Raw genomic sequence first — 25,715 nt, 5'->3', positions numbered from 1 at the left:
GCCTTCTGTACTTTTGTGATCGTGACAGATTTGAGCATAAGAAAAAGAGACACGATAATTAGTTTTGAGCAAAATAATAGCAAAAAGACATATAGGGAAATAACGCGACTGTTACAAGACTTGTAATGGTAACATGAAAAAGAACGGTAACAAAAGACAATAGAGATCGTTGCAGTTTCACGATATGTGAGCAACTAAGAAACAAGTCTGATGAAAAAATCAATCACTGAACTGAGCTATCAAGCCAACCGAGAAATGGTCATGTCGTGCGTTCTTAATATACCCGTTAATTGTGAAGATATGAAAGAGAATATATGAAACACAGTCATGACATAGTCAACATTCCCCCGTGCATTTGACATGTGGGGTAGGATTTTTACGTCCGTGGTTAGTTATTTTTATTATTTATTTCCACATATTTGCTTTCCATCGCTATGATAACTTTGACAGAGGGTAGGGCTAAGAAGGGAGTTGAAAAAGTTGCCACAAGATCGGGTGTGTGCAAAGCAATGGGTAAGATCTAGAGTCAATGTGGGGGATATGGATGTCTGAGGGTTAACCCTTACAATTAATAAGAACCAACCACTGTCGAGACAGTGATATTTAGGCTGACCCGAGCACTATTAAGGCTAACCGGGACGATATTTTGCCATTTCTCGTTTTAGTTAGTGCAACAAGTTCAAGCGCTAAGGATTTCAACCGTTTCTCTCAAAGTGATACCCCAGCGTATGTGAGAGAGGTCGGTAAGTGGGCAGAGAAGGTTAACGCAAACGCCCTTTGGGCAAAAGAGCGTCTGCATAGGTTTGGCAATAGGCATACATATAATTCTCGATCTTTGGATAATGAAAATCAAGACTTTTCATTGGCATAGCCATCATGAAATCAAAAGCCATGATTCCTATTCGTTCCCAGTTTCTTTCGGTCACGGAAATTTTACATAGGAACTCGCGGGAAATCCATTGCACCAAAAATTCTGGAAATTTCGAAACGGGGGTAAATGGTACTGAAATTTTCTGGAAAGGTGTCCGCAAAATCTGAAAATTGTCGAACTTCTGAAATACGAACCATTCAACCAAAAATTCCAGAAATTACGGGAGGAAAATCGAATGGAACGGAATTTCCTCTCTGTAAATGTTTAATTCATTGGGCTCAAACTCCTTGGGTCATAAATCATGCTATACCCTTCCAATATTTAGAATAGATATTTTAGTAGCTCGATCAGAAATTGGCTCGGTTTCACTTAATTTAGGCAAATATTGTAAACAAGGCTTTCCCTTTTCTTCCACTCCAAAGACCGGTTTTTACTCGAGTCCCACTCCCTCAAAAACAAAACAACCAAAACAACCCCAAGCCTGAACTGCTCAGGAAAAAAAGAAATGGGTAGGTGCACTAGACTCTGGATCAACTGGTCAACTGCAGTGCAAGTTTCAAGCCCTAGCCCTCATGTCATTGTGTTCTTGGACAATACTAATTACTCTCACAGTGGCTCTCCCCACCCAGGTGTAAGAAAGGCTACCAACAATTTAAAAAATTTTGGTGGGGAATAACCCTACAATGGACTAGCATCCCACACCGGAGATCAGCGTTTAAAAAGTAGGTCAACCCTAATCCAGCAGTAGTGTTACTACTATTCATGATTAGCTGAGCCCAGATTCAGAAAACTGCACTTCAAATAGCTTTAATGAGTTCTCTATTTATTTTGAAAACTATCCTGTAATTTGATTAGTCACTGAACAGAAAGTCTGCACCTAGCTAGGTAATTTAGTGCCACAAGAAGCAAAAGCACATCACAAAACAAAAACATTTAACTTCAGTTTTTTCAGCCAATTCCCATTGACTATATAATTCAAAATTTTAACAAAAATGCTCTGCTTTTTTACACAATCTATTTGCCTGCTGAGATTACGTGTTTCTGGTTGCAGCAGTTGTACAAGAAGGATTGCAGTCTCCTAGAGGTTGCTGGAAAACTACAGATGGCATTACTCTAACAAAGTATTTGAGAGACAGATAATTATTGTTTGGTGAGGGCAAAATTCCTGTCTGTGATGACTGACCAAGATTGCAATTTCAGCCACAAAAGTTGCTTAGCAACAGCAAGTCTCCTAACTGCACTATACTAGAGTGCAAATGTTTGTAGTGAGCATGAGAATCAGAAACTAGTTGATCAAAAACTGTCCTTATTTCCCCAAAAGGAGGTGGGGAAGTAGATCATACAAGCAATGCAAACAACATTGAAAGCAACAGAAATCTGAAAGTTCTATCTGAGTTGAATTAATAACCTGTCTTGTTTTTTGTTGTCATGGCTACTGAGTCATTCATTTTGAAAACTGGATTGGACTTGCACCTTTCCATATGGGAACAGTTCATAATGGGACTCTAACTAAAGTAGAAACAACAATGCACTCCTATCCATAAATGGATGGCCCGAGTCCAGTAGGAAATGATAAAAGAGAAAGAACTGTTGCAGTTATGGCACAACCATGTGAAAATATGGGTCATCATATTTTTAAGGGGTTCATGCAACTTGACCAAAATTCACACACAGACATATTGGTTGGTAGCATTTAAGGTAAAACTCTTGATGGATATTTAAAGATTTTTAATATCTTCTGATATTTCCTCCTCATCAGGGTTGTCATCATCACCATCCACCTCGGCATTTTCTCTTTCTAATCTTTCCATCTGCTTGGCAAGTTCAGCTTCATCACTCTCTGTGACCACCTTGGGCTAGAAAAAATAAAGGAAAAAAACTGTGCTAAAGGTACAGCCAATATTCTATCAACTTGGAGTTTAGTTAGTGGTCTTTTTGCTGGGAGCGGGGATCACATATCATTGTGATGAGAGAGAAGAGCTAAGTCACTACCATGGATGCTCCATTCAACTAAAAATTTTTGAAAATTTCAAAATGGTGACAAATGGACCTGAAACTTCCTGGGGAAATTTTCAGAAGGTAAAAAAATTATCAAATTTCCAAAGAGTAAACCATTCCAAAATGGTACCATTCGAAAATTGTGTGAGGAGAATCAAATGAAATGGAAATTCTTGGTAAGAAATTTTTGACAATTTGGGTATACCTCACGAGGTAGTCCTCTTTTCTGGAAATTCCAGAAAATGCTGCTCCATTCATCACTGGAAAGTGCCCTTCGTGTAGATAAGGGAAAGGTGGCACGCTAAATTGGTTTGATGAATTTCAGTTTCCATTTTGCACAATTTTTGCCCTGTTTTCAGCAGGAGAGAAAAATCTGAAAAGTAACTACTAACTAAACTTGTTGTCACTATTATAGTTGGGTATCATTTGCTTACTTCTAAACTGCACTGTAAGTTTACATCCAATTTAAATCTTGAAACTTGCCAAGAATATTAAAATTTGGACAAAACTGCAGAATTTAAAATGATATTGCGAGTTGTTAGGAACTTACAGCAGCCTTTTCATTAAAATCTCCTTTATATTTCTTGATGGTGGTTCTAATGGCATCTACAGCATTTGTCAAACCCTTGAGTCCATCATCACGATCCAAGGTGGTTGTCGTTATCACATACAGTGGAGCAGCTATCAAATTTATCTGAAAAACAAAATCACATAAGATTCCACATCATCAATATTGTCAGAAAGTATTTCTCATAATATCACTACATCAAGACAATATTTCTAGTTAATAATATTCTTTTTTTTTTCTTCAGCTTCTCAGCAGTCTGGAATCTTAAATCCTTGAATCTGATTGGCTAATCGCACCCTCCAGTGGTCTGGATTTCCCATCCAGGCCCCGATTAGAAATCATTCCAAAGTTTCCAAGTTTTGCAACTTTTCAAGCTTTTTGTTATGCCGAAAAACAATGTAAAATGTAAACATTTAACACAGAGTCAAACAGTTATGGATTCCAATAGCTTTTTGTACTTGAAAAGTCAAATTCATGCATATGCCAGATTTGAACTGGACGGCTTTAATTAAAATTCAACACAAAAGTTGCTTTCAAAGCAATACCATAGAGAAAAATAAACATGTTATTTGCTCGCCCTGGTCAATGGGTATTGGGGAAAACTCTGCCCTCAGTCTTGAGTATGGCCCGAGGCCACACGTATTTAAGACCTTGGGCACAGTTTTAAGCAACATGGACCTCCTGGCCAGCAGGTAACATATATTTCTTCTTGCCAAATGCTTAGGATGAACAAAACAAAAGAAATTGTTCTCCCTGGTTGATGCGTGACACTTCAAACGATATAAAGGTTCAAAAGAAAATACAAATTGAAAAAAGTTAACATAGAAAATTGTTAGTGTCATCCTAGTGTAGATCCTACAGATCTATACTTACCTTGATAGGAACATCTTCCGAGGAGCACTTAAGTCCCTCTAGCAGTGAATTCTTCACAGCATCAATGCCTTCATAAGCATAACACGACACTTCGATATCAGCACGGATCTTAACAGCTTGTGGCGTGAGTCTTCTCATGATGTTAGAAAGCAGAGTGGATTTGGTTTTCTCATCAAGATTCAATTCATCTAGCACAGCTGGATCTCTGAAATATTGAACAATAACAAGTTAAGTCACAAAGTTGTGAAGTTGGCAGCTTCATAGTTGCAGTAGACAGCTGATTTTGCCACGTTCTTTTAAAGAATCAGATGACTAACTCAGTAGAGTAAACAGTTGAGACCATCAAGGAAATGAAGATTTTTGCTGGCAGTCAACTACTTTCAACAATCCCAAGGTTAAAGATTTTTTTTCTCAACTATGCAAATGGCTCCCTTGAAAGAAACTGCATTTGTTACTGTATTGCAAAGCAAAGAGTTATTATAGAAAATGATATTTGTGCCACCAATCAGATGTGTGTTGAACAAATTTATGGTAAATTTTAATAATTATTATTATCCTTGCCCTATGATCTACCACCTGATTGGTCGTAGTACATTTGACAAATTTACACTCATTAGATACAGTGGAACCCTGTTGATCCGGTCACCAACGGGCCACAAAAAATTTGATCGAATTAACGGGGTGGCCATATTGAAGGGTCCTTTAAATAAGAAAATGACTGACTAAGCTTTTGTTCAGACCAGAATAAAGTGGCCGTAATAATGAGGTAGCCGCAATAACGTGGTGGCCATAATGTGGGGTTCCACTGTAAACACCGTAATTTTCTTGATAAATCTCTTAAATTTCTCACCCCACTGCTAATTTGAACACATCAAATGAACTCCCAGGTGACTTGTACTTTTCATCAAAGTACCAGGCAGTCTTCTCATACAGTTCTTCCAACTGTGTGTCTGTTTCATATCCCAAGATCTCAGCACAGTGTCTCAAAATACTGTACACCTGAAGAAATAGATAAAGACAGAATAAGTTATGAAAGATCAAATGTTTCAAGACTGGGTGAGTGACAATTGCAGGAGCAGCTCCAGCAACAGTGGAGGCCCAGTGACCTCATGGTTAGTGCGTTCGCCTCCAGATTGAGTGGTCTGGGTCCGAGCCCTGGCTGGGGACATTGTGATGCGTTCTTGGGCAAGACACTTCACTTTCACAGTGCCTCTCTCTCCGCCCAGGCGTATAAATGGGTACCAGCAAGCTTTATGCCGTTATGCCGGAGGGTAACCCTGCAATGGACTAGCATCCCATCCAGGGGGGAGTAGAAATACTACTGGTCACTTCATGCTACTGATACTGGAATAACCACCAGCCTGATAGACCACTTGGCTTGCAAACAGACTTAATCAGTTAGCTCCAGCAACAGAACAGATTATTGTTTATTATGTCAAAAGTAAGTTTTAAACAAAATTTTCCAGTAACTGCATTCTAATTACTTCACACTGAATACAAGGGTCACAACTTGAACTTATGACTCTAGGTCTGCACTGTTATTTTCATCAACCTATGGTGCACAATCCCTTTAAACATGTACTCCCCCCACCTCACTACCCCTCATAAGAAGTTACAGTGAACATTTTCTCCAGTGTCATAAGAATATTAAAAACCCTTATTCAAATTAATGATTTCATAAAAAATAATAATGGCATATTTACAGTTTTTGCTTTTGTATATTTTTCTTCACATTTCTTGATTTCCTCTGGTGACACTCTTCTTTTCGACAAGTCAATGTATCCTGCCAAGAATTGAATAAATTATTTAAAAGTCAGGCTGATAAATGAGCTATTCTAACTGATACATACATTTTTCAGAACTGTACAGTAAAACACATCGGAGGGATAATTTAACCTTATCTTTAGCATCACCATAATTTGATAACATGTACATGTATAAATTAATATTTCCAGCCTTAGCTTTATTCCTTAAAATTTTAAGAGGATAGCTACCATAAGGGTACATTCCTTTAAGTTGATCTGGACCTGGATCAGTGATCCAAGATCATTCAGATTATGGTATATCACAGGAAGTGATGAATCCACTCTGGTCACGAATCATCAGTTCCTTTGATGTGCCATAATCTGAATGATGTTAGATCACTGATTGTAAGTGCCCCTATAGCACGAGTTTAAATCCCTTATTTGATTTGGTTTAATCTTTAAAGTCACACTAGGTAGCTCATCACGCGTTCTTAAGTTGTCTCACGTTTCCATACTGAACGCATGTTGCGCTAGACATCTATTGTGTAATTCAATATAATTTAGGAAAAAAGGACCTTTGATCAGTTTTCACAAGCACTCGTGCTCCGAAGGAAAGAAATCACTTCTTATTGCCTGTTAGTCATACCTAAGGAAGGAAAGGTTTTATTGATGTCAACTCTCGCCAGATCTGGCAATAATGTAAGTCTGATTTACCTGGAATATTTCTTAAGCTATTTGCTTGTCCCTAATTTCGTAAATCAATTGTTTTTAGTTTCACGATACGATACAACAATAAAGAAGGCATTCCTAAAGAAGTTTGGTGCGAAATACGTTGTGTCTATCCATGGATTTTGTGCGGTCCAGCTAGCGGTGGACAAGTGCTGCTATACTGATCCTGATCCAAATCATCCCAAAGGAATGCACCCTAAATCAGCTGTTATGGCTGAAAAGACCTCCAACCATGTTTTGATTAAACTTAAATAAACAGAGTGGATACAGCATAATCTTGTGGTAAGGGTACTGTACTGCAAGTAAAAAATTAAATCCTCAAATGTTCAAATCCTCCTTGCTGCAACTGGATGGATTGTCTTGAGAGCTCCACCATGCTTTGTAAATACATGTGGAGACCCAACCAGTCAGTCCCTGACCATCTGGAATTTTTATACAAGCTTAAATTTTGTCCCATTTATTTATTTATTTATTTTATTTATTGTCTCCAATTAACACAGGGGTTCTACATACCGCTGAAATGAAGTGGCTTTTGTAGTAATTTCAAAGGCCAATAATGTTCACGCTGGTTTTTTGCTATGGCTCAGAAAAAACTGGTCCCTTTGACCCCTTTCACCCGTGCTAAGTTCATATAAACTAAGTAGCAACTGCATCTTAGCCGTATCAACCGTGTAATAAGTTTATGACGTTATCGATTCTTTACGTGTACGCTTAGCAATACGCATACCCCAACGAATCAAAATGGCGGCAGCATAATTTATGAATCATGGTTTTTAGCAAAAACATCCACAAACCTTTGTCTTTATCTACACGAATTACCACCACACATTCGTTCCTTCCAACCCTGATCAGTTTGTTGATTGAACGAATACGTCTTCTTGACAATTCACTCAGAAGTATCATTCCCTCGATGTTGTTGTATTCCAACAAATTCACGTAAGCCCCCATCTCGGCGATGCTTCGCACGTTCACCATAACGACATCGTCAATTTCTGGGTACTTGTGTTTGTAAAATCTACAGCCGATTGGCATTTTGACGACGATAGAAACTGAGAAGATATACAGTTATTTCAGAAATCCACCATGTGCAAGAAACTGATGCAATCGAGTGACCGCTGACTAATTTGTCAGCAGCCGGCTCATTCACTTTAGTTCCGTTTGAATAACGGTCATGTAAGCAAACTTGACATGTCTTTCTCAAGCAACTGATCGAGACACACTAGGCAATATTTAATTTCACTGAAAACTGAATCACTGGATAATGCAATTTAAGAGTTTTCATTGGCTTAGCCATCATGGGTTATGAGCCATTATACCATGTTCTACAAAATTAATATGGCAAGCGTTCGTGTAATTATTGGGGGGCGTTTTATTTTTATTTTATTTTGGTTGTCTATCTTTTGGGGGCGTTTTTAATAAAATAGTTATCCCACTCGCGCTTGTTGGATATATAGAGGATATTACATGCCCGCGCGTGGATACGAATTTTATCTTCGAGTGTTCAACTCGATGAGTTGGACACGAGAAGATAAAATTCGTATCCACAAGCGGGCAAGTAATATTCTGTTTATTTTGTTAACATACTAATGACGACGTTTTTGACGATTTCCGAACATTTCCGACCACTTTCCGAAGATTTTCCAAAATTGTTCCGAAGGCCAGACGAACACTTCCGAACATTTCCAAACATTTTCCAAAGCTTGTCGAAGACGACCGAAGAAGATCCGAAGATGTTTCGATCATACATCAACAAATTTAAGTGTAGTTAAAGGGACAAAAGAAAAATGTTATCAAAAAGGAATGATATCTTCACAGTGTGAAGGATAAAAATAGTATCTTCACTGCGCGCGATGAAGATATGATTTTTTAGTAAAAGGAAAAATCCTGGTATTTCACTGGTGTTTACATAATAAGAGATGTTTATAACCAACTCGGCGCTGGCTATCTATCATCTCATATTCAATGCGCGCTCGTGGAATAATTGGGAAATACTCGAGTATAAACAGAGCAGTTTCGATGCGACAAATACAAAAATAAAGTAAAAAGAAAAGAAAAACAATGCTAACCTCGGTGGATTTTAATTAAAGGCCTAACAATGTTTAGTAAACATCACTTTCTTTAATAAGTGATGCTTTTATCAATAGATTGTTTTAGTATATTGATTCTGCAACCTTTTTTATGCATGTATAATTTCTGATTCAATTCTTGTAACAATTTAAGCTTGAGCCAGAACATATTTCAACTCATGGACGGAATCGTTGGCAACCGAGGGCACTTTTTCCCCTCGACCATTTTTTGTGAAACTGCATTTTAAAAACAGCTCACTGAAATCAAATAAACTCTTTTTATTGCAGTTATTTTCAGCTTAGGCAGAACAAGCACTACTTTTAGTGGGTTCTTGACATTTCTTATAATAATTTCCTTAAAAAAATTTCTCTGCTAATTGATTTGGCAGGTGTTAAGAAAAATGGACAATATATTCACTCAACTGTATTTTAAACGTGCTTCGTATGTGCTTTTAAGGACGAGTTGGGGAATCGATCATTTCATCATTTGAGTTTTGCTGTACGAAGTAAATTCATTAGCACACTCGCTTAAGAAATAACAGATTTATGAATGAGGCAATCCTTTATTGTACATCATGATAACAGATGATAACACATAGGTTATGAAAGTTTTTTTGTAATAACTTAGGAGATGACAGAATCGAAGTTGTCCTTCATCCGGGCCTTCATAAAGGCTTCGCACAATAATGACAGCCACAGGCTCCAAACCTGTTAGCCTTCTTTGTTGTGTAATGTCAACAAAACTTTGCCAAAGGGATGTTAAATTTTACAAGCTGCATCAGTTATTTTAACCTTTTGCGTGGATGAAAAGGAAACAGTAGGACTAGTGGGATTAACCTAACTCGACCAGATACACCTTTGGTGCAAACAAAAGACGTTTAGCTAAAGGGTAAGTGTTGTTTCAATATGTTTCTTATCCTTTTATAAACTATATTTCGGTGGGGTTAATTAAAACCCTTAAACCTGGCTTTTTAATATGTAAAAAATTCTCACGAACTGGCGATCATGTGGAACACACGCCAGTAATGACAGCTACAGGCTCCAAAACTGCTAGCCTTCTTTGTTGTGTAATGTCAACAAAACTTTGCCAAAGGGATGTTAAACTGTACAACCTACATCGGTTGTTTTAACTTTTTGGGTGGATGAAAAAGAAACGGTACAGTAGGCTTAACCTCCATTGACCAAACACACCTTCGTTGCGTAAGACGTTTAGCTTAAGGGTAAGTATTGGTTCAGTATGTTTCTCGTCCTTTTATAAACTATATTAAAATGAGTTAAATTAATTAAAATCCTTTTATCTGGCATTTTAACGTATAAAATTTTGTCACGAATTGGCAATCGTGTTGGACGTACGCTCAGACAAGTTTTTATTGTAAACACTAGCTCCAGGCTGCTGAAAGTCTTTCTGCGACGAAATCCTTATGGGCACTTTGTATTCTTTCATGGCTTGTCATTCCATTTCACGATCACAACAAAACGAACTTTAAAAAAACAAACACTCGAGATGGTGTTTTGTTGGTAGATTAAACTTTAATTTAGGAACGAAACACGGTCTGATCTGGAGATAACTTTTAGATGAGGTGGCCTCGAATATCCAATGGCTTTGTTCTCCTCAATAATTTTTATTAAGAATTAACACTCTTTTTAATTTTTCGTTTGCTTCAGTTAGCTTTCGTGTCTGCCATTAAAGCGATGAACGAGGCAGAACTTAAAGACAAGAATGTCAGCCACGCCTTGGAAAAAGGACAGGATCCCCTCGGACGCTCTCCATTACAACTTGGTATCGAGGTAACGATCGCAGTTTTGATATGCGTCGTCTGCATCGTTGGAAACTCATTAGTTGTGATCGCCATTCACAGAACTCCGCGTCTCAACACGATAACTAATATGCTAGTAGAGAATCTCGCGTGGACAGACATCTCCATGGCAACGTTGCACCTGCCATTTTGGATCGCGAGCATGTACAGTGGACAGTGGCCATTAGGTCACGTGGCTTGCAGGCTTGTTGGCTTCTCGGAACTAGTCTTTGGGACAGCCTCGCTTCAAACAATGGCAGGAATTGCCATTAACCGCTATTTCAGTATCGTCAAAAGGAATTTGTACGTGAAGTATTTTTCAGACCGTAAAACAACTTATTTGATCATCGCTTTTTCGTGGATCGTTCCTTTAATCGTCTGTAGCCCGCCGCTGTATGGCTGGGGAACGATCGAATACAGCAATAAATTCACCGATTGCACAATAGGGTGGAATGTGAACGACATCTCCTTCGTTGTATTCTTACTCACAATTTCAATCTTAACAACCATGATCATTATTATCTGCTGTTATTTCGCCATCTTTAAGTTCGTAAGGCGAAGCTCCCGTCAGATTCAAAATCACATTCAGTCGGAGATTCATAGTAATCCACACATTAACACAACAACAGCGAAAAGAGAAACGAAGATTATCAAAATCTTTGTTGCTGTTGTTTGCGTCTATGTCCTCTGTTGGACATCAGTCTGTGCTGTCGGGATTTTGGAAATAATCGATCTTGCAGCTCCGCGTTTCGTCTACATCATTGTTTATTATATGATGTTTTCGAGTAGTTTTTGGAATCCGATCATATACGGTGTGTTTAACACGCAGTTTAAGGAAGCTTTCAAGCAAATGTACAACACCCTGAAACCGTCAGAAGCACGAAGCAGCACTACCGAGAGATCGCGTCCCCCTGGAGAAGAACTGGCATTAACCCGACGAATGTTCTGTGCTGAGTCTGAGCAGCAAAATACTTGAGAAAAAAAAGCAGAACTCAAGCATTGCCTTCTGTTCTTTATTCATGAAACGTTAAAGTCAAGACTTTCTCGTACAGACCAACCAGCCAAATACGGTTAAATATATGAGTCACCAAAATAATTCAAACATTTTATACTGATACAAATGATAGGAAACGGACGATGAGGATTAAGAGAGTTCATCGGAACTCAACGGGGTACGGAGGGGGAGGTCATTATATGGTTATGTGGTCACATAGTCATAATTATAAAGTAATAACAATGCTTTTTATTACAGCTTATTCGATTAACTGACTTATATTACTGCCATAAACTAGACCAAAACTAACACGTGAAAAAACCTAAATTAGTAAATCGATAGTAAATGTCAAGTTAAGCATAACCCTCTGGCCAACTATAAGGTAAACGCATAGTCTGATTGGCTACACATTGAGCTGCTTAATCGTCTTTGAAATTGGCTTCAATTTCGCTTCCTCGAGAAGTTTCTGAAGCTTTACATGGTTTATAAATTATTATACATAACAACCTTCTCAATGGCAGCTTTAGCTCCTTTATATTCTTTGCTTGTGAAGTGCCTCTCAAGGAAAGGATCAACAAAAGAATAAAAGTTATCTACAGCTCTGAGAATTGTCAGCAGTGTTCTCATGTAAGAATCTGGCTTCGCTCCTTCAAGAGCAATCTTTCGTATCTCACAGGACAGGGTTTTCTTGGGTTCTGAAACACAAAAGAATCAAGTCTCAATTCTGGAGTCAAATGCTTCAGTAGTTATAATTTGGGGGAGAAAGGATGGCGCAGTGGTGAGAGCGCTCGCCTCCTACCAGCAACGTGGCCCGGGTTTGATTTCGGCCCGGTGCCATATGTGGATTGAGTTTGTTTCTGGTTCTCGCCTTGCTCCGAGGGTTTTTCTCCGGGTTCTCCAGTTTTCCTCGTCCACCAACACTCCAAATTCCAATTCGACCAGGATAGAGGACCCGAATGAAAACCAGCTACTAAAGCTGATGTGGCTTCATCTCTAAATATAGTAATTTGTTATCAACTGATAAGAAAATTAGAGAAAGTATGTACCGGGCGGAACACCTGATGTGAAATTAATCAGAAATACACGCGGGTATCAAGAAAACGAAAGCTTTTTTTTCCCCTAGAAACTTTGGGCCAAAACTCGTACGTTTCATATTCTTTTTTAATATACGTTAAAGATTGCACTCTTCTATCCACAAGATAACGACGTAATTTCCATGGCATCACCATTTGGACCACTACTCTTATAAACCAGTCTTTACCAAGACTTCCCCAGGCTCGATTGCCAGCCGCTGCTCGGCAGAAGAACCCACGCTCCTTATCGTCGGAGACTCGACAGGGACCTAGTTTGGCCGGACTCGAAAGAGCGGCGGAAAACGAGCCTAAGACTTTCCGGCTTCGATCATCTGAAACCCGCGATCAGAGTTTACAAACTGAAGGAACACTATTAAGAAATTATTAAGACGCCATTCTAACATATAATGGCTTTCGAAGTTTTGCGAGCGCTCACGCAATTTTCATATTAGAGAACACTTCCAAATTCATAGTTTTGATTAAATAGATTCACCTGGGTTTTTCGTGGGATAGTCAGTCTTGAGTCCCGCCATTTTGCGTTCCTTTCCCAGGATTCCTTGCTTTACCAAGCTGTCAAGACAGACGGAAGCCACATTGTTCTCGTAATCCCAGGCAGTGATGCAGTCTCGGATCCAGGCTACTAGCTTCTGTTTGTAGCCTTTTTTTCTCTCCGCCGCCATTTTAGTGAACAAGGCTTTGTCCAGGAACGTTCCTGTCGGAGACAGATCATTCACCTGCGACAAGAAGAGCGCCATGAACGAAACACTAAATGCTCAATTATTTTCTAATGAATTCCACTAAAATCAATTATAGATGCTGCTGAACTGAGGCAATATTCGTATTCTCGGTTTTCGACTGCAACTAGCTTGCAATGGAGGCTCATGTGGGGGAATATCAGTAAAAAGAGATTAATTTTATTTGTATTTGAAAAGACTCCCTGCATTAGACTCAGTTGCAAGCTATATCGAGAATACGAATATTGTGCAGTACAGTCGAACCTCGATTATCCGGACTCGTTGGGACTAGACGAAATAGTCCGGATAATCGAAAATATGAATATTAATGAAGAACAAAACTGTTTAAAAAAAGCAACATTTAATCGTGAAACAACACTTTCACAAATCGTTTGAAACAGTAAGGATAATCAAGGTTTGACTGTACGAGAGGAACCAGTTTCAAAAAATGTTTTCGCTATTTTTTTTTAAGTTAATATAAAATCAAGTTCCTAAGGAAGGTTATCGAATGCGATATAAACAATAAAAGGGTCGAGAGAAGGGGCGCAAATCACTGCTATACAAAATCAAAGCACAGTTTTCAGAGTGACTCTCAAGAGACTCCTACTTTAACTAAAAATATTGCAGTCGTCTTTACAGGTGGCAGTTCTTAATTTTATTTCGTGCGGACGGTTGCCTTTCGGTCTGTTTGTCTGTCTGTCTGTCTGTCTGTTTGTCTGTCTGTCTGTTTGTCTGTCTGTCTGTCTGTATCTTAAAAACACCATTTTCTTGCGGGAACCAGCGGGTAGTCCCGAGCAATTTGGATAGCTGGATCTTGTCCTCTCGGGTAGCCAATCAAAGCTTAGGATTTGATTCACATTGCCTGCTAGGCGGAGCTAGCAAGGTAATAATGGCAATTGTTCCCTAAGTCCTTCCTGTCTGCATGTTAAAAACAGTCCGACTCACCTGTACCCATATGTCAGTGTAATTTACAAACAAAAATTTCTTCTTTTCATACTCGATCCCAATCTTTCCCATGGCTATCAGATCCAGGAGAACTGCACAAACTGCCCCACCTATCTTGGCTTTTGAGCCCTGACGTCCATAAACGTCTCCTGTACGGCTGTTCTGCCATAACAAGCAGTAGGCTTCTGACAACTTTAAAAAGAACACAGAAGACTGAGGATATTTAAAGATGGTTAGTCGCTTAGCGACTTAGGATGGTCAAATGGAGACGTACTCTCTCATCAAATTTTAGAATTGCAATCTCGAAGATGTATTTGTGAAAAGCAGTTTGATCAGCTAAAAAAATCGTCTGCTAAAATACAAACTCGCATAGTGCACGGCGCACTAATCAGGTCAATGTCTTGATATCGCAGGATATCAGGACAGTATACACGGCTTCTGGTTGGCCATTTGCAAATCTAGGTCAACAATAGAAAATATTATGTCAACTTACACTTGTTGCGAAACGCCATTTCTGTCGATATTCTCTGGTTTGATGAACTCATACCTCTTTCTTCCTATCGTTTCCAGTAACTTAAGGAATTTTTAATTATTTAAATACTCCGTACAAAGGTGAATGCCAGCGATTTAAGCTCTGCAGGGGATTCACTAAAGCTTTTTTTGAAAGGTCACGGTATTATTCTTACCTTGAGCGATCTTTGCTGAATGGCCTTCTTGTCGAAGAGTGGAGAAGCAAGAATTCCACAAACCGTGTATTTGATGTTGTCTACAACTTCATCCTCTTCAGAGGAGTCATTTACAGCCGCGGCGATACCACCGCTTATGGCTCCTGTACTACAGACAGCAGTGGCCATGTCATCCGTGTAGCTTTCTTTTACGATTTCGTGAGATGCGTGACCTTTTTATAGAAACATTGTCGCACATTACATCATGAACTATAAAAAAGGTTACAATTGCGTACAAGTAAAGGTCACCAACACAGCATCACAAGACATATTACGTCATTCGAATATTTCTATATATAGTTTCTTATTTTTCAGTTTAATTAATCAATTTATTTTTCTTTAGTTTCTCTGCTTACATAGCAATGTAATGCAAAAAAATACTCCATTAAAAGGTCCAAATGCTTCACTTTGATAAAATTGTAGTCAGTCATGCAGCTCCGATCTTTTATTCGTGACCTGTCAATTACGCATGCAAGCAGACGGGACGAGAGATTAAGCTCGCCCAATATATAACCAATATACTTCCGGTTTGTAAGAGATTGGCTGATGTCTCTTATTCTTTGGTGCATCTTATTTGCAAAAGGAGGTAAATAACATCTTATAGTGGAAGCAATTTGCATAACACACATTTTTGATCGAGAGAAAGGTCATCTTTCTACCACCCCTGAAAATTAATGTACCAAATATATGCGCAAGAGACTGAGTTTGGTCGGCTTATTTATCATCTCAAAGTCCCATCAACAAAGGACTTTTAAAACGCCACTGCTTTCCTTTTGAGTACTTAATTGTCTTGTATCCAACAGGGTACTGGGGCAAATACGCGTCCCCATATAAATGAAGTACCTATGGACCTCTCCTGTTAGGGTCCTTGCGCCACGGAGGACAACATCGGTTATGAAATTTTAAATTTTTGTTTCACCTAGGAGTCTCTTGATTATCTGCATCAATTCAGAATTTCTATTGGTTTTCACTCTATTCTTGATATTAAAATATAAAGACAACGTTTATTTTCAAACAGGAACAAGACAAAAATATTTGTCACCCTTTCAGTTTGCACGTACAGAACCATTGTAGTGCTTGTAAAACGTTTTGTTTAGCCACGTACCCGTTTTCGATGCCGTCGTGGTTTTCTAAAGCTCCCCAAATTAGCAGTGTGATATGCTATATGAACGAATTTTCTCAACAGGCATGGCAGCCAAGTCTCTACTACTGCAGGTTTCAAGCCGAGAGCCACTAGCGAGCTTCTGCGATGTCTTCTTGGTTTGTAGAACAGGCGCTGAAGGATGGCAGACTTTTTCCCATCCTTCTTTTTGCCACAGGCATTTCTTGTTTAAATTCGTATTTTCAGTATATTTTTCCTTAACATATCCACGCGCGTGGGAAACGCGCAGGTCGTGCGAGTTCTTAACGTTATCACGCGGGATCGCACAAAAAGTTGAAAAAGAGATTACGAACTTTTTGCCGACACCTGTCCGACATATGCATCATCGAAGTTCTATTCATAGATCGAGAAGTAGGCGCAGAATGTAATACATAAGTAGGTGAGAAGGCCATCCGCCATGAATTGGGTTATCAGAACTATAAAGTTCTCAGTGTTCTGTGTTGCTTCGTTCAGCCGAACAGAAAACATCTTCATAAGAAAAGGACACAAATAAATAATTAGATGATACAACGAGTTGCTGTGAGGAAGTTCGAGGTTGCTATTCCATTGCCAAGAAAAATTTACAGGTGGTCAGCCGTAGGCTGGGGAGGCGCGGTGGCCTCATGGTTAAAGCGCTGGCGGTCCGAGTTCAAGCCCTGGCCGGGGACATTGGATTGTGGTTTTGGGCAAGATACTTTACTCTCACAGTGCCTCTCTCCACCCTGGTGTATAAATGAGTACCAGCGAATTTAATGCTGGGAGTAACCCTGCGATGTACCAGCATCCTAGCCGTCTTTATTATCGATTCGCCTTGAAATAACATCGCGAAAAGCAAAGTCCTTCCGTCTTGTTTCCCCATTCGCACTTTTATTGCTCAGGTCCTCAAAAGGGTCGCAATTTAATTGACTTTTCATTGAATAAACTGTTTAATTCTGTAGACAGTTTACAGAAGAAACATTTAATTCTATTCTTTACCGTTTTCCTGAGCAGTTATGTAGAAATTCTCTTGCCCATTCTTTACATCGTTCCTGTCGTTCTAGCGAAGCGAATTTTTTGATCAACACAATCACTGGATGTGTTGATATCACCGTAGTCTTTCATTAATTTAGCGCAAAATAAATTGTGGAATCGACAAAAATAATACCGCTATTTTCACTGTATGTATCAATACCGTCCAACCCCTATTACGCGGCCACCTATTAAACGGCCATCACCATAAGGCGGCCAGTAATCAATATCCCGATGAGGGCTTTTCTATTGTTTTACCTCTATTAAACGGCCAGCCCCCTTTAAACGGCCACTATCCATTTCCCCGAGGGTGGCCGTTTAATAGATGTTGAACTGTATAAGGTTTCTGTGTTAAGGAGATCGATCACTGTATTATTTTGAGGTATTTCGGCCACATACAAAATTGCTTTTAAATTGAAAGAAACCTGAAAATAGTAGTGTACTAAGATAAAAAAAAAAAACACCAAAGATACGATAAGAAACCATAAAGGAGCAAGGATGGTTAAGGATGGAGAAGATTGACACGGATTACAAAAGACGAACTTGAAAAATTTGCTAAACTTTTCAAGATGTGCAAACTGTAGGTTTAAATGATCTTTAAATTTGTCGTTCTGAAACCGATTGATTGCTCTTTGAAAAGCATACTTTGAATTATTGGCAAATGAGCTCAACAAGGTGGAGCCACAATTAGCAGCAATCGATGTTGGACTAAAATAAACAATCACCAATTTCTAACCACTCAGCAACAAAATCTCGCTTTGTCGCGTGGTTGGCAAATTTTGTTTTTAATTTTGTTAAGGAAGGATTAAAAAATAATTTGACACGAAACGCTATTCATATGTAAAACTGCTCCGTTTAAACACAGCACCTTGAAACCTGCTGACTAAGTAGTGTTTGTTCTTGGTAATGAAGAAGAAATTAGAGGAATGCGTTCGTCCCATCAAAAACATTTCGCGCTAAGGTGCAAAACGAATCAGCTACCGGACCACTAAAAGGGTTTGGTTCGTGTCAAATTGAATTTTTATTATCTCAAATCTTGTGTCTTTTTATTACTCTTCTGAGGAAAGGTTTGAAATGCCAGTTGGATTTGTTTCCCCACACAGTTTGCAGTTTGTTTTGTAAAACTCTTTTCATTCATTGTTGCCGCGGAGTGCGGTTTTTAGAACAAAAGAATCTTCGCAAGTCAATGAACTCAATGCTCGATTGTTCTCTTGAAATAAATCACGTCACACCTTTTGGTTTCATTTCCGTCCAAGCTCCGATGAGATCGCAAGTCTTTCACAGACGAAGGGTCTTCATTTGCCCCGAAAATTTGTAGGTGTTACGTTGGTGAACATGGCTGCGGCCACGACTCGGCGCAGGCAGATTTTCGTTCGACCAACAAGTGAGATACTTACCGTATTAGACTGGCGACAGGTTTCTAACGACAGAGCAGAACAATGGCGAAGTGAGACGTGTTTAGATGAAAAGTTTTTCGAGAATGAAGAACGCAATCTCCGAACTGGTTACGTTTGTGGCAGTTACGAGCTTACAAGCGAGCAGATCGACGAATCTGAAAGCGAAATGGCAACACAGGAAGAACCAGACAATCCCGAGGTCAAACGAAGTGTTCTTAAGGTAAATCTGAAGCCGGCCTGTGTTCAAGTCAAGCCAAGGCTTGTGAAAGCTCAATCGATGGCCAGTTTGCCTAGAAAAGAAGGGTCCGGTGGCAAACTTCCCCAAAGCACTGATCAAGATATGAGCAAACTTAATCGACGAAAGAGCTCGTTAGATGTGTCTCTTGCAAAACTTCGAGTCGAAATGGTGAGTACAAAGTGACCTTGTTTCCGTTAATTGATCTTCAACAACGGTGTCGAGTACCTTCGAAGTTTCTTTGCGTGTGAAATGATGAGAATTGACTTGCACTAGCAAAATACTTTACCATATGTGTGTCGTTGACTGAAATATTGCCTTTAGCCAGTATTATCACTACAGTACACGAAAAAGAAAAACATTTTGATTGCTTCAAAACATTTTCTTTTTTCCCAACTTCTAGTTTTCTGTTGACGTACGCACTTTGTCGTCATCTACCATTTTTTAATTTCTCTGGTTTCGCCGAAATGCAAGAGGAACACAATGGTCGTAATTTTCTATTGAATTCACTCGCTGCATTCTTTGTCTCGAGTCATTTTTTTTTTTTTTGCCTCGTAAGTGTGAACTTATTTCGCGTTCAGTCTTTTGTTTTCGCATGCGTAAAGCCTCGAATGAAAATTGGCGGTCTTGCTAAATATCTCTAAGGGTTTTGAATCATAAATTGAACGAAAGTTAATCGTTTACGCACGCCACAAACTTGTGAGTAAAGCCCCGTTCACACCGCGCCGGAGAAATTTGAAAACGGCGTTTTAACCCTGAAAACGCATCATATGTTTTCTATACACACTATGCCGGAGAAATTTGAAAACGCAACAATATCCAGCCCGCGGTTTGGGTTTGTGGTTGGGGAAGGCTCGGGCGTGAAATCGTATGATTATCGTAACGTCGTGTCGTTTTCGAAAAGCTCCGTTTTCCAAATGTTTTCCGTCCACACTTGAACGCAAAGCCGACGATTTCAAAGTTCTCCGGTTTGAAGACCGTTTTCGAAAAGCTGCGTTTTCGGTTCGGGTTAGTGTGGACGGTAGTTCTTACCGTAGAAATAAAGCTGCGTTTTCAAATTTATCCGGAAATGTTGTCGGCTTTTTTTCAATGGTAAAAATGGTCACAATCAGCAACAAAGAAAGCTTTTTTGCGAATACGTCTTTTACATGAAGTGTGAAAATGCACTGCAATTTTTTTATTGGGAACAAAATTTTTTTCTCAGTTGTACCAAAACAGACGGCAAACTGATAACGACGAACACGAACTTTTTTACGGAAACAATAAATTATGGTAGCATATTTTGCCATACCTCCAGTCTAAAAGACTAAGTTTGTTTGTTGTCGGAGTTAGAAGTTGATCGGCCGGAAGATTGAACAGTTTTCCCTTACAAAATATTAACTTTTTCAGTATAACGTCGTTTTTACCTATTTTTTCGGCGTTATTTCAAAGAAATATAATTTTGGCTCACTTTTCGTTTAGAATTCAAAAAATAAAGTGAAAGCGACAAAATTAATGCGAAAACGGTTCGTTTTAAGCACTTATTCTGAGAATCCGGAGCCCTTACGAAGAGATTCTTCAAATTTTCACTTTTGTTGTTCGTTGTCTCAAGGTAAACAGTACTGAACCAAGTCAGGTGCCTTACAATATTGATCTTAATCCAAAGGCAAACAAACTGCATATTTTAAAAATTGAACATATTGTTCGTCAGTCACGTTCTTGAACAAAATCAGGATGTTCTGTCGACATTCAAATCCTTTTATTGCGCAAAAGGAGGTCTTGTTTGTGGAAACACTTAAGGGTGTAATTTGAGTTATTTCAGTTAAGTACTGCACTGGATTTCTCGGATGTTCGCTTTTGTCTTACATTGCTTACGACCGGCATTATAGAGTCAATTCAACTGATATACAAATCTTGGTTTAATCTTGAAGCAAGCAAGCGACAAATAGTAACATACTTTGGAAATTAAACGCATTAGTACCAAAGCACGTTTCGTGGATAAAGTCACGGAGGTTTGACGCACAAAGCGTTGCCTGATAAAATGTTTAGTCTCCATTTTCCTGGTGACGTTTTAATGGCCAGTAACAGGCGATAACGCGCGAGGGAAGAGATGTCGTGTGTGGAAGAAGAAAGATGCTGTAAATCCGACACGCTTTCGAAGCAAGCTTTCTTTTTGGCTAAATCGTTGTAATCTTATTTATTCTTGAAGTTTCTAATGATATTCAGCGCGAGATGCTCGTTAAAATGGGCACTAGAGTAAGTTATATTTTCTACGTAAATGTTAGTTTTTATGGTTAGATTTTTTGGTTTCCTGCGAAGTAGTCAATGTTCTTCTCCTCTGTTCCCGTGTTCAGAACTCTTTAAGGAGACAAGATATGGAGTTACTAGAACAACTCCTCAGCCTTAACAACAGCATACAGGACTTCAAGCTTTCCCAGCATGCTTTTCTGTCTGACTCCTCTGACGAATCCGACCATTCGGAGATACCCATGGAAAAGCCACTGAAAACAAAACGCTGGCACAGCAGAGGAAGTCTGGCCTCGGACGGAAGTGATTACCACAGCGCGTCAAGTAGGTCATCAATCGGAAGTAATCCCTCTCTCAGCGGAAGTGACGTTGCAAGTTATGACAGCGGTCACGAGAGTTGGACTGGCCTGAAGTCTTGCAGAAGGAGAAGTAAAGGGAAGTTTGGATCGGGAGACCTGAGGCGAGTTTCCTTTGGAACAGTCAGCGAGCGAAGTGGAAGCGGAAGCAAAATCTTCAACAACGGAAGTGAAGTTGTATTTCCGGCTCAAGCTATTCGGCGTAACTCGGATTTCCGCGTGGCCGAGATCAAGCCGATCAGGACTCTAAGTAAACGACAAAGTACAATATGGTAATCTTTAGCTGCTTTTACCCGGATATCAAAATTTTAAACCCTTTCCTTCCTTCCTTTTTTGTGGGTCATGAACGATGGGCATTGGTTAGTAAAGGGTTAAGTACGTTTGTAACTGTCGACATTTTCCGCTTATGTCAGTGAAGTCTTCTAGGACCCTGTTGTTTAGGATTCTGGGAGGTTAGCTAGGACGCACCAAGGAACATCTTTCTCACGCCTTATTAGTGTCCCGCAAGTAGTTCAGCGAAAGTCCAGCCAGGTCATTAAACATTGTCTCCGCCCAAGTCGCCATTAGCCTGCGAACGTATTTCCGGCTATCGTTTGTCTCCAATCGGAGATGACGTCAGCTAGAAACATGATTGGAAATTCCCCGATAAAAAACCCCGAGCGTACTTCGCCCTTCGTTACCTAAAGCCGACCGTTATAGATCGTATTCCTAAATGATCGTCCTGATTTATATTATATAGCCTCTGTCTGACGGAGATTTAAGTGTATATGAATTGACAAGCTTGAATTGTTTTAAGCTAAAAATTTTATAGAATTATTGCAAGCGCCCTGCTCAGACTCGTAGTAACGCAAATACAATTTTTTTGTCTGTAAGCGAAAGATTTTCCTCGTGGCAAAAAAATATTGTGACACAGCTCGCTTAAGGATGGCCATGTATGTATACAGTATAGTCAATAATGCTATGACAAAATTTACTCAATTTTTTATGATATACAAAGCGAGATCATATTCAGGTAACCCAGGTTTAGCGAGAAATTTGATTTTAGTTTCAACTTTCCGGTGAGATTTCTGTTTACATTGTTTGTTCTTTAGTTTTGGGCTTGAAAAATCTCAAACTACTCAAAACATAAGCAGTTAAACACATTTTTGTATCAAAAAAAAACTCAATCGTTAGGCTACCTTTTAATCCTGGGATAGCCTTAAACAACTTTCGAACAAAATAACCTGGCCAGAACGGCTCAGAACGGAATAAATTGATGAACGGTGACATACAATAAATTATGTCTAGTTTATGATAAAAGTGAATTTTTATCCATCCATTTTTATCCATCATTGTTAGACCCAAAGAAATTGGTTATAACCAAACAAAAAATACATTATCGCTTAACGGCAACCGAAAATGTACGGATAATTAACAATTATTCCATGAAACCGCGTTGGATATGAAGTGATAAATAACCAACGAGCGCGTAGCGCGAGTTGGTTATGATCACTTCATATCCAACAAGGTCGAATGGAATAATTGTTTTAGTATATTCTTAATCGGGTTTTTGCCGCCGATTTTTATTTCAACAATTTTACAGAGCGGAAATTTTTAAACTTGGCGCACTGTTTTCCATATAAGGTAAAACTCCGACTAATGGCTCATAGTCGGAGTTTTTGAGCCAATCAGAGAGCTAGAAATGCAATAGTCGGAGCTGAGAATATACTAATAGGTGATATTCATTTAGCTTTTCTTTCGTTATTTGTTTCCTTTGCTTTAGTTTTATTTTAGAGAATCTTTATAGACAAGACATAAAATATGATGCTTTGACACACGCGTTACATTCGTGTTCGAAATAAAGAGTTTTTATTGATTAGCTTAAGTTCGTGATATCTTCGATACATTATCGTATTTTCTTCGTTTTTCCGTCCGAAGCCCTTGACGCTTATTCTTAGTGTTGTGGAAGAGCCTGTAATCTCTGTTTCAGGGTTTTTAGGACATTTGAACTCCCTCATCAAGAATGACGGCTATTAATTAAATAAAATGACATATGGCTGATTAGTTGAAGGAATTAATAAAATATTGTATTGTGTCAAAAGTTCAGTGTGTATGCTTGTATTTGATAGAGTGAAGTTAACTCAAATAATTGCACCTTTTATGGTATTTTCACATGACGTCACGGCAGCTATATTGGTGTTCCAAAACAATGAAATGGTGGCCATGTTGGTGTACCAAACCAATTCTGGGGGAGTTGAACTCTTTTCTTATGTAAACACTTTCTTTTGTCCCAATAAATTTGCATGGCTGCTGGCCACGTTATTGGAAAAGCTCTATAGCAATTTCTCCTTTGTGGTATCCGTGCGTTTCATTTGAAACCAGTGAGGAGATTTTGGGAATATATATATCATCGTTTCCTTTGTCATCAATCTAGTTTCCAGGGTCGTACTGTTTCTCTTTCATTGGAATGAGGTTACTTGGTGATAAGTCTCTCAATTCTCATAATTTGCAAGACTCACTTTGAGTTAACATCGTGAGGAGAAAATAGAGAATAATCACAGGTTTCCTCGAGAGGGCGTTGCATAACTACTTTATACCATGCCATAGAAAATACAGTGGTTAAACACAACCAATGCGGCATACGCGCGGAGCATGATGGGAAGATTAGATGCAATAACGTCGATTATTAAATAAGTGAGATACTACGCGCGCTCGCATTGGTCGATAGGTGTGTTTAGATGAGAGTGTATACACGGTTTTCACGTTTTAGATACGTGCGAAGTTTTGAGAAATATTTTTTAAAAGCAATAGAGCACTTTTCCTGTGTTTACATAACCTCATCTAAACACTTGGGGGGTTGGGAGAATTCTCGAAAATTATGCAAACCCTCGACTGTGTCTCGGGTTTGCATAATATAACTGTCGCCAATTCTTCCAGCCCCCCTTGTGTTTAGATGAAGCTATGTAACACGGAAAAAATGCTCTATTGCTATACAACGGCTTTCCTGTATTCTGATTGGTTGTATGGCATTCTGTGTTTTAGTGATTCTCTTTCGTAGTTGTTCTTTATTTCAGACCTTACCCCGTTATTTGCTGTAGCTCGTAATAGTCTGCTTTCAGTTCCAGTTCCTCGATTTATACGAGATTTTCGAAATGCAGAATTTCCAAATCCACCACTATCTTACGGGGGGACCTCCCATGTCAAAAGACCGGGAATGCTTGCCGGATCCCTACAGGAGAACAATCTTGGTGTGGCTTGAGCTTGATTTGAGCCCCTAATTAAAAGATACAGATACCACTTTAAAATGAACGTGACATTCGTGATTTCTTCAATTGCAACCTTAAAAGATACCTCGACAGCTAAAAATAGTAGCATTTCGCCCCACCTAAATTCCCTATTTACTTCCTTAAGCGAAACGAGAAGCATCCCTGACCTTTTCACATGGGAGCTCCCCTCTCCCGAGTACTATCTGCACAATTCTCATTTTCAGTTGCATATCAGTTGAGGCTTCCTCTCTTTTGTTTTGATGGTGTTGTGTTTATAGCTGGTATTTCCCGGAGGGGAAAAATACCACTCGCTGATGTTTAAGTAATCGATGTCTCTATCGGTTTTCAAAATTCCTTTAAGGTTTTTCTTTGGTACTGACCCCTACTAGGCTAAATTGAGACAGTGCCAATTCTTGTCGGTGGGGCAAATTTTAATCTTGGAAGGAAGATGAATTTAAACAGTGCCATGATCTGGTAACAGGCTTTAATTACTTGTTGTCAAAACACAACCTTGCCAGGTGGCTGTGTTGTTTTCAAGTTAAGTCTGTTTTAAGAACACAAGAGCTTTCCGAAAGGCGAAAAAAATGATAGGTTAAAATCAAAAGGACAATACAAAAGACCCAACAAATTATTTCTATTCTAAAGTTAATGGAATGTTTCACGAACTTTCTAAACAAACTTTATTCATTTTCCGGCCAGAGTTAACCTAATTGCTATTTTGCTTTCTAAGCTGTATAAACAAACAGCGACGTGGTCTTTCAATTTCTTAATTCAGGGCTGTACAGAAATAAATATTATGTAATAAGTAGGAAAGTAAATTTTAAATTTACTTCTTTGGCCGTAGAGGTCGGATCAACGAAAGCAGACTTCAGATAACACCTTACATGATTATCTCACTTCAAAGGTTTTCCTGGCTAAGGTTCTACTCTCAAGTATAGGCCTTGGTCAGGTGCGTTTTTCGCTTGCTGTCAGTCATTTCAGCCGTCTAAG

The 25,715-nt window shown here is 39.0% G+C and overlaps 4 protein-coding genes across 5 annotated transcripts; 2 read left to right on the top strand and 2 right to left on the bottom strand.

The window, feature by feature from the left end:
* Positions 1 to 169: 169 nt before the first annotated feature.
* LOC145463226 (eukaryotic translation initiation factor 2 subunit 1-like) lies at positions 170 to 7,888 on the bottom strand. The gene is made up of 6 exons (XM_081446960.1): positions 7,579 to 7,888; positions 6,014 to 6,093; positions 5,161 to 5,309; positions 4,311 to 4,515; positions 3,420 to 3,563; positions 170 to 2,727 (listed from the first exon to the last, which is right to left on the bottom strand). Exons 1-6 carry the CDS (start codon positions 7,814 to 7,816, stop codon positions 2,590 to 2,592), a joined length of 954 nt encoding a protein of 317 aa, XP_081303086.1. The 5' UTR covers positions 7,817 to 7,888; the 3' UTR covers positions 170 to 2,589.
* Positions 7,889 to 10,407: 2,519 nt separating this feature from the next.
* LOC145464081 (melatonin receptor type 1A-like) lies at positions 10,408 to 11,631 on the top strand. Its single transcript, XM_081447897.1, has one exon. The coding sequence runs from the start codon at positions 10,543 to 10,545 to the stop codon at positions 11,620 to 11,622; it is 1,080 nt and encodes a 359-aa protein (XP_081304023.1). The 5' UTR covers positions 10,408 to 10,542; the 3' UTR covers positions 11,623 to 11,631.
* Positions 11,632 to 11,638: 7 nt separating this feature from the next.
* LOC145464082 (uncharacterized) lies at positions 11,639 to 15,343 on the bottom strand. Its single transcript, XM_081447898.1, has 4 exons — positions 15,079 to 15,343; positions 14,393 to 14,584; positions 13,207 to 13,447; positions 11,639 to 12,335 (listed from the first exon to the last, which is right to left on the bottom strand). The coding sequence occupies exons 1-4, from the start codon at positions 15,244 to 15,246 to the stop codon at positions 12,124 to 12,126; spliced, it is 813 nt and encodes a 270-aa protein (XP_081304024.1). The 5' UTR covers positions 15,247 to 15,343; the 3' UTR covers positions 11,639 to 12,123.
* A 2,751-nt stretch (positions 15,344 to 18,094) lies between these two features.
* Positions 18,095 to 25,506, top strand: LOC145463003 (uncharacterized). 2 transcript variants are annotated; one of them, XR_014041278.1, is made up of 3 exons: positions 18,095 to 19,069; positions 21,232 to 22,880; positions 23,182 to 25,506. XR_014041278.1 is itself a non-coding variant. In XM_081446696.1 (2 exons), exons 1-2 carry the CDS (start codon positions 18,602 to 18,604, stop codon positions 21,754 to 21,756), a joined length of 993 nt encoding a protein of 330 aa, XP_081302822.1. In that variant the 5' UTR covers positions 18,095 to 18,601; the 3' UTR covers positions 21,757 to 22,885. The 2 variants fall into 2 exon arrangements, 1 of the variants encoding a protein (XP_081302822.1); XM_081446696.1 differs by lacking the exon at positions 23,182 to 25,506 and having other exon boundaries at positions 21,232 to 22,885.
* The last annotated feature ends 209 nt before the right edge of the window (positions 25,507 to 25,715 follow it).

This window comes from Orbicella franksi, chromosome 12, assembly GCF_964199315.1.
Source record: "Orbicella franksi chromosome 12, jaOrbFran1.1, whole genome shotgun sequence".
Classification (NCBI taxonomy): Eukaryota; Metazoa; Cnidaria; class Anthozoa; order Scleractinia; family Merulinidae; genus Orbicella; species Orbicella franksi.
Note: the sequence above shows the minus strand (reverse complement) of the source record. Positions and strands in the feature narration are given on the sequence as shown.